Raw genomic sequence first — 14,659 nt, 5'->3', positions numbered from 1 at the left:
AATGCAACAATGGAGCCGGTAGCATGCCCGCTACGTGATCTGCCTCGCCACGGAAGAGCCAGGGGTGCGCGCGTGTGTGTGTGTACGTGAGTAAATTGTGCGTTTCTCCGTATATGGATGGGGGAGGTTCCCGAACTCCTTGGTGAGATCCAGGAGACGGAGGGAAAACTGTCCTTAAGGGTCAGTTGGACATTTGACCGACCCCAACGAAGTCACTTTCGAAAATCCGCTCTGATATGGTAAATTCTGAAAAATTACATCTACTTAGAATTCCCTCTCTCCCGCGTAGCCAAATGGTTAGTGCTCTCGCCTTTGGTGCGAGCGGTCCTGGGTACGATTCCAAGTGGGAGGCCTTCAAATTTCGGCGTTGACTCAGCATCGTGAGGACAAATGGGGATTCGATCTCGAAAGCCAGTAAAAAGAAAGCTGCGATGGGACTCGATCCGCTGACAACCCAATGACCTGGCCCTTAGAGGGCAGTAGCGCCATGGAGTTTACTTTTTCCTTAGAATTCCTTCTAGATTGATTGAATTTGTTTTTTAAGTCCACTTTATGCACATAAATGCTAATTGGGACTGGACCTACAGTTTAAAGTGGGATTCGAACCACTGTGCTTCCACCGAGTATCGAACTCGGGACCTCTTGATTTCGTCGCTGCGGATGCGTATTTTTAACCTTACCAAGCCCATTTTGCCAGGTAAGCTCCCCGGTACCGGGCCAATTTTAAGCAGAATGCAGAGTTTCATTTAGATGACTGTAGATCGGAGCTAATTGCTCTAGACAGACGAATGATATATCGTTATACGCGGAATGAACCATAGAATCGGACTATATACAATTTATGCACATTGAGTATATATATATGGATGCGGGGGCGGGGAGAAACCGGAAAATTCCAAAATTTCTAAAGAAAAATGCCTCTTCCCCTCCGCCCCTGGACAACAAACAAAGTACAGGACATTGTCAAAATACACATGGAAATAATCGCTGGCATGTCTGGAACAAGAAAATAATTTCACTATTATCATACGAGCAATAGAACACGACTTTGTACCTCCCAAACGACATGTCTATGTGCCACTGACTCAGTTTCAAAGGAAACCGTCATTTTCCCGCCATTCCCCCCCCCCCCTCCTTTATGGAAGAACAAGACGTGCAAGAGTCTTTACGGTGCAGAATATGTGTTAATAATATAAAAGAAGAAAATCGCAATTCCAGCGAATAATAGCGACATTATGACGTAAAAACTACGAACATGTCGATATATCTCGATCGAGATATTTGGTAAACAAGAGGTTAAACTATTGCGAATATCTAGATAAGAGAGAAAGCAAAGCACACGTGAATGCTCTAGAAGAAATTCTAAGCACGTGGAAATTTTTGGAAGTTGAAATATCCTAGAAATTTTTCGAAAGGAGAGGATATTTCGAAAACTATTTTGGTTACGTAAAAGGTAAAAAAGGTAAAGTGCTCCCCTGTGCATAGCACCACGCCATTAAGGCGTATAAGGGGTGTGGGGGTAACGCTCCACACTTTCTTGATCCTGTCGTGAGTGGGGGTGATGTGATCAGCATCACGCCCCTAACCGCCTTTACCCTCCAGGGTTTCCCCCAGGTACCCATGTTATTCGACGCTGGGTGGGCGCCGGGGCCGCTTCCGAAAAGTTCCCGGGTTTGAACCGGCCCGGGATCGAACCCGGAACCTTTAGCATGGTAGTCAGACGCGTCACCGACTGAGCCACCGCGGCAACCTTTGGTTACGTCGCCCAAAATTTCAGTACAGCTGCGCTTCAAACAAACCACTCTCTCTCAGCTGATGGTCATAGTACAAGATTACATAGGAAAAATTAAAGAGGGTGCAGTGATAACGCCGTCACCTTGTAATTAAGGGGTCACCTTTCACAGTGGCTCCGATTCCACTTTAAACTACAGGCACAGTCCCGATTATCCTATTTGAGCCTAAAAGCATAATAACAATATTACATTATAAGCACATAAAATATTACATAACAATACTGCAATGTAATTTGATAACTATTGTTACATCTTATTTATGTCAACGGCCTGTCCCCCTACAAACATTTCTTGGGGAAAATGGAAGGAAAGCAGGATTGATTGATTTGTTTTACTTAGCTTTTCTCTCACTTTTGGTTAATCGCGGAGATGAATGATGATATGATGAAATTGCTGGACACTCACAAAGAACACCCATACCCAGGCCTGGATTCGAACCCGGGACCAAGGAAAAATGTAAGCAGAAAAGGAAAGAGACGAAAAAAAGAGAAAAAGAACATGGATGGAAGAAAGGAATAGATAAACAGAGGAAGAAATGAACTAGGAAAGGGAGAGAGAAAGAAAAATAGATGATAGAGGATCTAAGTATCCATGCTATCAGAGCAAGGCCCACGTGGGGAAAACCCAAAGTTCTTTGTTTCAAGAATAACTGTTCCAAAACTGTCTCCGCGCGAGGACATAAAAGTGTTAAAATCAGCTTGACGAAGCGAATTTCTCAGCACCGGACTGGCAACACTGCAGAGAGAGAATCTTGCAATCCCATTGTTATCCGCTCTCCAACAGGTGTACTTGCTCCAACAAGTGTTTTTTTTTGTACTTTTTTTTTTATCCAGTTGTCAGAAACAGACCGACGGGAGCGTTCATTGCCTTCTCTAGAGCCCACCTGAGCTTTCGTCTCCACGAGAGATGGAGTTGATAAAGAACGAGAAGGTAATTTATCTGCTATTTTTGGACTTGTTTCGTAATAAAAGGGAAAAAAAGGAGACTCTGGGAACAGTGGCAGTGTAATTTATTGTCCTCTGATTGCGAGGTTGAGAATGCTGGGGATAAAAATTATGACGGCCGAGGTAGAGTGCATTTGTCCCAGTCTTCGATCCAGTCGTTTTGTTACTTCGTGTTTTTTCTGCTGTTTTGTGTTGCGACGAAATAAATCTGGTCGTGACCTGTTTTTTCTTTTCATATTCCCTTTCCGCTTCCTTTGTTTCCAAACAAGTTTGAGAGAGTGGTTCTGATTCTGAATGTCCATATTTCAAACCAGCCATATTAGCGTAGCGAGATGAGTAGTTACGGTTTGGGGCATTACTTTGTGGTGTATATTACATACTTTGTGTTATTTCCCTTCATTATTGTTAAGTCTATTTTCTCATATACATGATTGACCAAAATATGTAAGAAATACGAAGTAAAAAAAAAATAACATTACTCACTATCGGATGAACAGATAAATATTTCCTCCCAACCACCTACTTCCTTATTTAAATGCCTTTCCAAGTGCCGGTTTCTACAACGAAAAACCTGTGCAAGTGCCCCGTTTCCCCTTCGGATAGCCTCTTTAATAACCCGTTTCCCCTTCGGATAGCCTCTCCAAATAACCCGTTTCCTCTTCAGATAGCCTCTCCAAGTAACCAGATTCCTCTTCAGATAGCCTCTCCAAGTAACCAGATTCCTCTTCAGATAGCCTCTCCAAGTAACCAGATTCCTCTTCAGATAGCCTCTCCAAGTAACCCGATTCCTCTTCAGATAGCCTCTCCAAGTAACCCGATTCCTCTTCAGATAGCCTCTCCAAGTAACCCGATTCCTCTTCAGATAGCCTCTCCAAGTAACCCGATTCCCCTTCAGATAGCCTCTCCAAGTAACCCGATTCCCCTTCAGATAGCCTCTCCAAGTAACCCGATTCCCCTTCAGATAGCCTCTCCAAGTAACCCGATTCCCCTTCAGATAGCCTCTCCAAGTAACCCGATTCCCCTTCAGATAGCCTCTCCAAGCAACCCGATTCCCCTTCAGATAGCCTCTCCAAGTAACCCGATTCCTCTTCAGATAGCCTCTCCAAGTAACCAGTTTCCTCTTCATCCAAGCAAACCGATTCCTCTTCAGATAGCCTCTCCAAGTAACCCGATGCCTCTTCAGATAGCCTCTCCAAGCAACCCGATTCCCCTTCAGATAGATCTGTTTTGCAAGAGCCTACTTTCATATAATTTTATGCAATTTTTTTTTACTCTCGTATTTGCCAGCTTATCCTTAAATTGATCAAACATCCCATTACAAATTCTACTGTAGGAAAGAAATGCTCAGTGGAAATGTAGTTTAAGGAATTTGTTTAACCGATCTGAATTTCATGTCTTTATATAGCAATCCAGCATAGTCAAACTGCTCATATTTTGCTCCTGTAAGTCTTCTCTTCTGACGTTTCCCTCGTGTCTTTCCAGAGCCTCCAGCGGGAGGAGGGGGAAGGAGAAGCAGCTGGAGCCAAATGCTGCCCCCTGGGACCCGGGTCGTGATTCTCTGGAGAAGCCCAAGACGACAGCCTCTGCCAGGTAGGTCTACTCATCTTACTTTTAACTATTACACTGTATTGCAACAACTATTTTGACATTTATTGTATTGGCTTTCCGGAACTAAATAGCCGATATTAGCAGCAGAGTGGTCATCGTAACGGCCTACAAACCAGAGGTCCCAAGTTTACTCCACGATAGGCCATAGAAATAGAAGAATGAAAATAGCGACGGATTGCCTTGTATCTTTGCCGTTGGCTGTACGTGTTGTTTTTAAAAACGAGAAACTGGCCTTTCATCGAATTGGCAGTTTGGCGAAGACCGGAGAAACTGTAGAAATGTGTCCGTGGAACTGTTCCAACCTGTTTGGTAGGGTGCCCAGCAGGAACGATAATCGAAAGGAAATGTTCGTATATCTGCGCTCTCGGTTGGACGGTCAACTTCCGCTCGTCACGGGTGGGTTTCGTCACCTGAGCGTCTGAATTTGTTGCCGTGACGACTGCTGGATGGGTTTATAAAGAGTTAACAAGCTTCAACATGGTACAACAGGGGTCTTATATTCCGGGAATTGTAGGGGGATTTCTTTTAGCAAAAGGCAACTATCGAAAACTGACAGCTCGAACTTTTAAACACTCGAGAGTCATCGTCGACTCTTGCTTACGTTCGTTTACAAGGTTAGTGAGTGAAAATGTTCCATCATGATAAGGATGGTATTGGAATGAGATGTCAATCTCGTCTCGTGTGTGAGCAAGTTTATATCTTTCTCTGCCTCTTCTCTCAAAATATACTGTAAGCAACATACAGGGTGTATCATAATAGTAAACAACGTGAAGAATTTATTTCGACTAAACTAGAGGGTGATTCTTATAGAACCTGCCCGACAAAATGAGCCGTAATACGAAATATACCATACAGATATTAACGTAATTTATACATGATGTACCTTGGATTCTTTGCCGTTGATTTTGATCAGAGCATTTGTTGAAAGTGTCCGCCGTTTCCAAGAAGGCGCGCCTCCACCCACGTTTGCATATTCGTCGTGAATCGCCGCTTTGTTTTTTCTGTGATGTTCCTGATTTCAGCCGAAATGTTGTTTTTTAAAGCTTGTTACGTTCGCGGTTTGTTTCCATACATCGTGTTCTTCAGTAAACCCCACAAGAAAAAATCCGGGCTGGTAAGGTCGGGTGATCTTGTGGGCCTGACGCGAGGGCACTGCAAACACGTTCGCACGTGTAGTGCACTCCTATGCGTCTTTTAACCTTGCAGCATAAGTGCTGCCACCTGTCAGACCATCTGCACAGCGTACGACTCAGCATGGCCCACGGATTATTAGCAAATTCATCAGGCCGGTTCTATAAGAATCACCCTCTATATGGAATACAACAATAATAGGTTGTTGTGTATGTTTCTGTGATTGTCTACCAATGGCTACTTGTCTACCAATGGCTACAAATGTTCAGTGTGGCTTCTAGCAGTTAAGCGACACACATCCCATCGAAATTCTAGTTTTTGCCACACTTTTTCCAAGAGCTCCTCGTTTGTTATTCTCTCCTTTAGCTGTTGCACATTCTGCGGCATAGGTGGCACATAGACTTTGTCTAGGGGTGTAAGGTCTGGAAACTTTGAGACATGTGGCTTTCTCTGCACCTGTGATAGTCGCCATTTTCTTCAACACTACACCAGCGCCACAATGACCGTGTTTACAAATGTCTTGCGCATGAAAACAAACCTTGAAGATTTTCTGTTATACAACAAACCTCATTGTTGTGTTCCAGACATTTTTTAAATAAAACTGATGAGTTGTTTACATTATTACGATACACGATATATACTGCATGCAAAGGCCAATACGGAATTTTTCTTTTTTTGCAAGTTTTTCGGGTCGACCTGAGAGTCAACCTGACCCCCTCTCAGTACACTCCAGTAGCTGCAATGTTTCAGGCTAACGAGGCTCTGTCGCCTCGACCAGTATAATCCTCTGGGAAGTCGTGTTGATCGTATTTATTCTGAATGCTTCTTTACAACCGCAGCTTATAACTAGGGGGAAGGACCATGTTGATTTTCGGATGGTTTTCGGTAAGTCCGAAGCCTGAAACAATGCTGTAAAATTATTCTTTGTTAGGGGTGGGGTGGTAGACTTTGTGAGGGAAGAATCGAAAAAAGTTTTTTCAATCCCAACCAGGACTAGCCGATCTCTCTGGCGGAGTGGTTTCCGAGTATTCCTTCATCAGTTTTATCACTCATTCTCATCGTCCCGGTTAGCCAAAGGTAGAAGTCGAGGCCAAATAACAAACCATCGATGACTATTTTAGTAAATATCTTCTACTCTTGTAAAATCACAAAAAAAAATCCTCTTTATTACTTTGCTTCTCGGACAGAGGAGGTTAACAACGTGTAAATTTTAATAAACATGAAAACTGAGGGGGAGGGGCAAGTGCCCCCTTGCCCTCCACACAAGTTACGCGTGTGCATCATAGAGAAAGGAGAGGTGGACAGATTTTGTTTGGAAAAAAGTCAAATTTATTGGCATCATTTCCCAATCGGACTTTTCACATTTCTAACCAATTTCTTCAGTGACATCTCCCCCCCCCTTTTTTTTGTTTTGAATTATTTTCCTAATGGTCTCCTCAAAGATCTAAAGCGACCCGCTTTCCCAAGAAAAACAAGGCGAGTTAAGGTTAAAAATAAAAGCTGCACATGTAGCCCGTCGGCATCGCTTCAAAGTCCTCCACTCGCTCGGTCTTACCTTGGGAGAGTTCAGCTGGCCTCCGTACAGGTGGCGTTGATGTGTTGCGAGCGAGACAAACTCCACTCGAGAAGAGTTGAATGACATTTCGAACGCTTCATGCGAAACGTCGCGCTCATCCTTTTCTTTTACAGCCGGCTAAGCCAGCAAATTGGAGCGATTGGGAAGACGAGATGGGAATATTATCCAGCATGATATTCCGGGATGGATAATCTCACCAAAAGCGGAGAGCAGCGAGAGGAAAACAAGTTGAACATGAAGTTGCAACTACACTCTGTTCTCCATTGTAAAACTGAAGATGGGCCCTTATAAATCGGCTTTCGTAACGTTTCTCTGCAATAACCAGCGATGTTAGTCGTAGTATAATGTTCCTAAGCCTAAGCCAGCGGACACATTTTAAACAAATGGAAGTATGTCGTTCCCAACCCATGGACAAACTTTCCCACCACGTCACTGGCCATCTTATTCTGTCCATATTTTCTTTATTTCCCCCACAAATAGCTCGCTAGAAACATTACACGGCACTAAATCGGTATAAAGTTGGAGGTGGCAATAAATTGCGCAGCTGTAAAGAAAATAGCGTAATTTAAAAAGCACTTTTCTAATCGATTGATTGAATTTGTGTTTTAAGTCCAGCCTTGGCGTAAGGCTAATCGGGACTGGACCTACAGTTTAAAGTGGAATCCGAACCACTATGTGCCTCCACCGGGTATCGAACCAGCGACCCCTTGATTGCAAGGCGACGACGCTACCACTGCGCCATCGGGGAGGCCACACTTTACTAATCCGAAGACCGGCAACACTACGTAAGGTACCAGATGCCAAGTGAAGTTCCCTACCCAGACCCCTCTGGAGCTCGTTCGAAGCAACGGATTGCGGTGAAACTTGGTATATTGGCTATGGAGACCATGGGGAAGCTAATGCTGACGAAAAGAATAGTTCCAATTTTTACCACGTAGTGGTAGTATGGCGCTGAAATCTGGTGCACAGTGAATAATGTACTGACCAGAGTTCATCCAGCGAATAGGTGCTTGATAAGAAAAAAGCCTTGCTTTTGTTGTGTCACGCAATTTGTTTGGAGAAAACTCATCTTGCTGTGTTCCCCTTTTTTTCAAAACTGAAGAGCTGGGTTCGGAACGCCCCTCGTAGTATGGTTTTCAGAAATGTATTAACACTTAAAATACCCGCCGAATTCTGCTCTAATATTCCTGCAGTTACTGGCTAGGAAATACAACGAACGTCTGGCTACAAAACAATCCGAGTTGAAGCGCAACCCCTCCGCATCACGCAAGCGGCGTTCGTGCCAAAAACAATGGAGCGTGCGAAAATTACCTTTCGGTTTTGTCATGTAATTGTGAGCACAAGCGTGCCATTAAATATCTTAATAAGCTTCAATTGGAGGGCGTGTTTCGACACAGTCGTTGCACTTCCCCACGCACTCCAACACCCCTCCCCCTGCGGGCGCACCTCCGGCAAAATTAATTACGCACCGTAATGGATTTAGATTTTTTTTTCACCAGCGCCGAATGCAACAGGCTAAAAAGCTGAGCGATCCGTAATTGACTGAACCGCCTCCCTCTGTTCGAAAACGTTTGGACAAAAACAGCATCGCTAGATGGGACCGTAAGTTCGGCACGAGACGTAGGCGAATTAACTCGACGAATAGAAATGTTTTGAAGTAAAGGATTGAGCGTCAGTAACAGAGATGGCGCCATGCAATTAATTTCAAGAGAACGTTTTTCTCTTTGAAATTCATGACTCCTTCATTCGTGGTTGTTTTTTTACACGGGGCAGACTTTATACTTCTTTCCTGCAATACCAAATACTTAATACCAGCGTAAGGTTATCTTATATTTTGTACTTCCAAATTAATTTTCTTTGCTGCTTTCTTAGTTTCAATTTCTTTCCCAAAATATCGTCCAATGTAATGAGGAGATGATGTTTCTTCTTTGTCTACTTCGATGCCATATAGTTGCCCTCCCCGTTTGTAGCATTATGCATGTTATGTTTTTGTTTTACGGTCACTTTGTGCCCAGATAGGCTAATCGGGACTGGACCTACAGTTTAAAGTGGAGTCCGAACAACCACGTACATTCACCGGGTATTGAGCCCGGAACTCCTTGATTATAAGGCGACGGAGATCGTTGCCACTACGCCTTCGGGGAGGAATGTAGCATAATGCAACGGTGGCCTCCGTGTATGCAACAAGATACTGCGTCGACCGTGCCTTTGCGCCGCTCGATGCAACGCCGACCGTGCCTTTGCGCCGCTCGATGCAACGCCGACCGTGCCTTTGCGCCGCTCGATGCAACGCCGACCGTAATTTTGCGCCGCTCGATGCATTGGTGGCCTTCACTTTGCGTGCTCGATGTAACCTTGAACTACCCTTTTTGAAATAGAAGAAATTATGGGCCTCCTCCCCATACCTCAAGCTTTCCCAATTACTGACCACCTCGTGTTCTGAAAATGTTCCGCATGTAATTGTATCTTCCGTAGATCCGTCTGAAACTTATTTGGAGGATGACTAATGGAAGCTCGCATCCCAACACGTCTGCCCCGGTGCTGGAAGGTCAGCGTTCTCAGCAGATGGGTAATTAAGGGTTCGGTTAACGATCCACAACGCAGTTACCTACACGCGGGCCACCTGGAACACAGTTCCACGAAGCTGCAATGTATCTTTGCTCCACTCAAAGGTGCGCCAAAATTACACGGTCTGCCTCCGGATCATCAGGGAAGTACCCGACATCCACCTACCAGCGTGCTCCTTCGGGCATCTGTGCATGTGGTGGTCGTGAAGATCTATGTTTCCCCCCGGTTTCCTTTTTTGGGGAGGGCCATTAATCAACTTGCGCCACGCTGAAGGAAGTGTGGTACAGCAGCGAGAAAGTATCCCTCAGCCAGGAAAGGAACGTTGCCTTCCATTTATTTTTGATGTAGAATCTATTACTTTCTTCTTCGTGCTTCTCCATTAGCGCTGCTTTATCAGTGAGTATCAGGTTCGATTCCCGATGGGGAACCGCGCAGTGATTTGTATCCCACTTCAAACTTTTGTTCAATCGAGCTTATCTTACATGAGGCATAAATGAAGAGTTCAAATTAATTCGTAAACTTTGAAAATAAATTTATACAACTTCATTTATAGTTTCAAAGGTAGTCAGGAGATAGGGTCCAAACCAAATCTCCGTTCGGGTAGAGGGGTTACTTTCCGCGTATACCACTGCGTGGGGAGTGGTGGGAACATCATCGCAGACGCTTGTTGTGGTTGCGTTGGAGTTAGTTCGTGTGGATTCTTGTGTGTAATTGCCAATTTTTGGTTGTTTCGTAGGAGGTATATTTTATACAACTATTTTGGGCTAGAGCTTCATGAAACTTTAAGCCATTGTGGAAATAAATTATACTTATTATAATTATATAAGCCGGACCCCATGGCCGAGTGGTTAGCACATCGCGCTGCGACGCTAGGGGTCCCGGGTTCGAATCCCGCTCGTGCATGGTTGTTTGTAAATGTCCATTTCATCCTCATCCCATGGAAGGCAATGGCAAACCACCATGGGTTCACTTTGCCCAGCGACCTTCCGGTCAAAAGACCTGCCTTCAGGCAGACAAATTATCATCATCATCATAATTATATAATAGGATAATTATACTTCGGGAAAGTGTCGAGAGGCATTTTGGCGGAGCATATGAAAGACCAAAATGCCGTAAAAGCAGGCACGTATCCAGAGGGGGTGCTTAGGGGGCTCGAGCCCCCCCCCGAAAGTTTTAGGTTTACACTAGATAAAATGAGGTTTTTGGTTTCTTGTGGTGTGAAAAAAAAATAATGTGACAATAATTTAAGGAGAGAAATAATTATCGAGGCAAGACGGAGAATGTTCCGTAACCCTGTTATTGATAATAGCACGTATCCAAGATGGGGCACAGGGAGCTCGACCCTCTCCCCAGGAATTTTTTCAGTTTAAGTTAGATAAAATTAGGTTTTTGGCTTCTTGAATAATGTGAAAATAATTTAAGGAGAGAAATAATTATCGAGGCAAGACGGAGAATATTTTATCCAAGATGGGGCACAGGGGGCTTGACCCTCTCCCCAGGAAATTTTTCAGTTTAAGTTAGATAAAATTAGGTTTTTGGCTTCTTGAATAATGTGAAAATAATTTAAGGAGAGAAATAATTATCGAGGCAAGACGGAGAATATTTTATACCCCTGTTATTGTTAATAGCACGTATCGAAGGTGGGCATGAGGTGGTTCGAGCCCCCCTCAGGAAATTTTTCAATTTACACTAGATAAAATTAGATTTTTGGCGTCTTGAATAATGTGATTTATAAATCTGAGAGAAATAATTATCGAGACAAGACGGAGAATGTTATATAACCCTGTTATTGTTAATAGCACGTATCCAAGGTGGGGTTGAGGTGGCTCGAGCCACCCTCAGAATTTTTTTTATTTTTTACTAGATAAAATTAGGTTTTTGACTTCTTGAATAATGTGACTATGATTTAAGGAGATAGACAATTATCGAAGCAAGACGGAGAATGTTCTATAACCATGTTGTTCATAATATTGCACGTAAACTTTTCTTGCGCTTTCGGTGTTGTCGCAGCGCACTTGAGCACTATGTAGAGACTTGTCAGCATTTGGAAGCTGCACAACAAAGGTAGCGCCACACGTAGGGCGATTCGTTGTAATTTCTAATCTCTGGAAGGCGGGAGAGGATATGTTCTTGAATGAGAGAAGAAGTCAACTACTGGCAATATTAACGAATCGTTTTATCTGAGGAATGTTCTAGAATATAATGAGGATATAAATACACGAATTCAATTTTTCGATTACTGATCAGTCAGCGTCCTCTGGTTGCTTTATAAGATATAGTGATTCGGAAAATGAAGACATTGACGACTGCAGAACTTCCGGGACCTCAGTGTAATGCTAGTTCGGGTCGAGGGCTGAAGAGATCAAGCCCCCCCCCCCCTCTCTCTCTAAAGTGAATATTTCAGCAGTACCGGATATTGGAGTGGTTTATTAAAACAGAAATAAGCTGCATAGATCAACTGAAAATCAAAGTTTTGAGTAATGATTTAGTTTTGCCAGAACTAAATTTCGTATATGCAGTCCGAGAATTTCATGGTATAAAAAAATACTTTTGTTTAAGCCTACTGGGTTCGAAACACATTCAAACACTTAACTACCATAAAGAGACAGCCGAAAATTTTATGAATGTCAAGAAGAGAAAGCAAGAAGATGTTGCATATGTAGACATTTTAGGCGGAAATTGCAGGCTCTACCAGGACCCGAATCAGGGCTCTACCAACTGAGCCACCTAGCCATCCTTGACTTCAACCGATTTTTCGTTAAAATGTCTACATAGTACATGTCCTGTGTATATCAAATTGTAAGGTGTTGCCTGTATAGTGAACAAGCACAGAAAATATAGGAGAGAGAATAAAACTGAGGAGCATTCCCACCGGTTGAGGAGATTTTTATTTCTTCTGTGGTCAACAAGAGCTACTATTTCGAGGTGACAATGACAGTGGCTTAATACGGGAGATTTCACACCGTGTCGCCTGAGGATTTCACAATTCGAAATTAGGTTTGTGAGGCCTTTTGTGTCGCTAGGGTGTGAAACGTTGCTGTTGATTGGCCCATTCCAATGGACATGTATCGCCTTTTCCTTTGGTCTGAAACCTTCCTAAGTCTTCAAAATCGAAGTCACAAGGATGGAAAATTAGGGCCTTGTTAAGGTTAGGTGTGAAGGCAGGCAGACAGCATCGCAAAGGATCATATCCAAAACTGCAGGAAGAACGCTTCGTACTTCAATCTCCAATACGGAATGATAAAAACTTCTGGTGAGTTGATTTTTAAAAATGTGTCCGAGATAAAGAGTGGCGTGCCCAGGATTTTCTGAAGGGAGAGGGGTTACGCATACTATTTTAGGTGGTCAGTCCTGATTTTACCAATGTTTTCCTGTCTTTGACGTTCTTTTTTTTAAAGAAAAGGAATACTGGATCAAATGGGGTTATGACCTCACCAACCCTCAATTGGGCACATCACTGGAGATAAATGAATAAGCATTTGATCATACTGGGAGACGAAACATTATATGTGTTGGGAACGAAAGATTTCATTGTGCATTGATTGTTTCGTGATCCAGCCGTATTCGAGAAGACTTCCTTTGTTTCGTGCCGATATATGACAAGACAGAGGAAGCTGTGACAGTCATTTTTGAACACTTGTGAATGCTAAGGCCTGAATCTGAACAATTTGATAGGTTTCTGCTTTTATAAGAGCTGCAAACATTGGAGGACAAGACACGTTAGTGGTGTTCAGGCTCGAATCAGAGAGAAATATTCGAGAGCTGTCTGCATCAGCTGGCAGCCCACAATTTGAATCGCGCGTTGTCGAGTGGATTGCCCATCCCATGCATGTGTAACAGCTTCATAAAAAACACTCAAAGACACCATAGATGTTTTTATGCCTGATGAGAAGAAATGGACAAACACACATACTGAGATGGTTCCGGCACACAATGACAATGCATGGAAACAGAGGAGTTGAGTGGTAAAAAATGTTCCGATTTCACGTTTTGATTAAAATGACACCCTTACAGTGGCGACGATTTAAGGGATAGTTGCTCCCAATTTTTTGGCCTCAATATTATGCCCTGTTAATGTTAAGCCTTGTCTACCAAGAGAAAGTAAACTTTCCTTGCAACGCCCTCCGCACCCCCTCCGTTTTGGAACCCAATTGCCACCACTGGTCTTGAACATACAATTGTGAGGTTCTTACTATACCCCTTAAAAAAATTGGTGTTGAGCCCCCCCCGAAAGGAATTCCTGGATACGTGCCTGCGTAAAAGTATCGGTCGGTATCGGTAAACTGCTTACCGATAGATTGGCCCTGCATTAAATAGAAGTTGCTTTCGAGGATTTCTTTGTGATTTTTTTTCCTCAGCAATCGCCCGTAAACAGGCGTTGGTCCTGAAATGGCTTGCTCAACAATGAATTCACTTCCCAGAATCACGGTTTGGAAATCCGAACCTACGGCAACCTCGACATCAGCCGACGAAGACAACGAACGTTTAATATCCGCGTGGTTCCGCCGCATGCAAAGCGCCTGGAGCTTGCTGGAGACCTCCAGGAGATCATCATCATCTCGGAAACATAAAGCGAAGGACGCGGTTAATGATGTGGTCGCCTTGGGAACTCCCCTCCTCGTTAAATTCTTCCCGAAAAGCCTCTCTCTCTCAGCCGTTCGTGTCGTCGTTATTTTAAACAGAAAACACGCGTTCAAGTTTCTGTTGGTGCCTGTCAAGTTTGCATGTGGAAGGTATGTTAACGTCGTCTATTGGGATTCTGGAGAGGGGATAAGACCTTTGCGTGAGGCCTGTCAACATATAAGAGGCTGTAAAGTACAAGGTCGGCTGCATGTAACTTTGAGATTTTTGGTAGCTACCGGTGGAAACCAGTCTATCGGTAGACAAACAAGTTGTACCGGAGGGGCCTGCTGAAGAAATATTCTTCCGTAGATTTAGTACCAGAATCCCATCCTGAAAAAGGATTTTGCATCCTGTAGTTACTCCTAGGTGTGTGTTGTGTTTATTCTGTGGGAATAATAATTCTTTATTGATTTGGT

At 43.6% G+C, this 14,659-nt stretch overlaps 1 protein-coding gene across 3 annotated transcripts in view; it reads left to right on the top strand.

Moving 5' to 3' along the window:
* The window catches only part of LOC145994027 (uncharacterized), a 358,614-nt gene that overhangs the window by 179,107 nt on the left and 164,848 nt on the right, over positions 1–14,659 (top strand). For all 3 annotated transcript variants that reach the window (XM_083130114.1, XM_083130119.1, XM_083130110.1), the window contains exon 2: positions 4,220–4,327. In XM_083130114.1, the coding sequence (XP_082986240.1) occupies positions 4,220–4,327 (108 nt within the window). The remainder of the gene's footprint in view (positions 1–4,219; positions 4,328–14,659) is intronic.

This window comes from Lepisma saccharinum, chromosome 1 (genome assembly GCF_977018435.1).
Source record: "Lepisma saccharinum chromosome 1, izLepSacc3.1, whole genome shotgun sequence".
In the NCBI taxonomy this organism is placed as follows: Eukaryota; Metazoa; Arthropoda; class Insecta; order Zygentoma; family Lepismatidae; genus Lepisma; species Lepisma saccharinum.
This window is presented reverse-complemented; position numbering and strand designations above follow the sequence as displayed.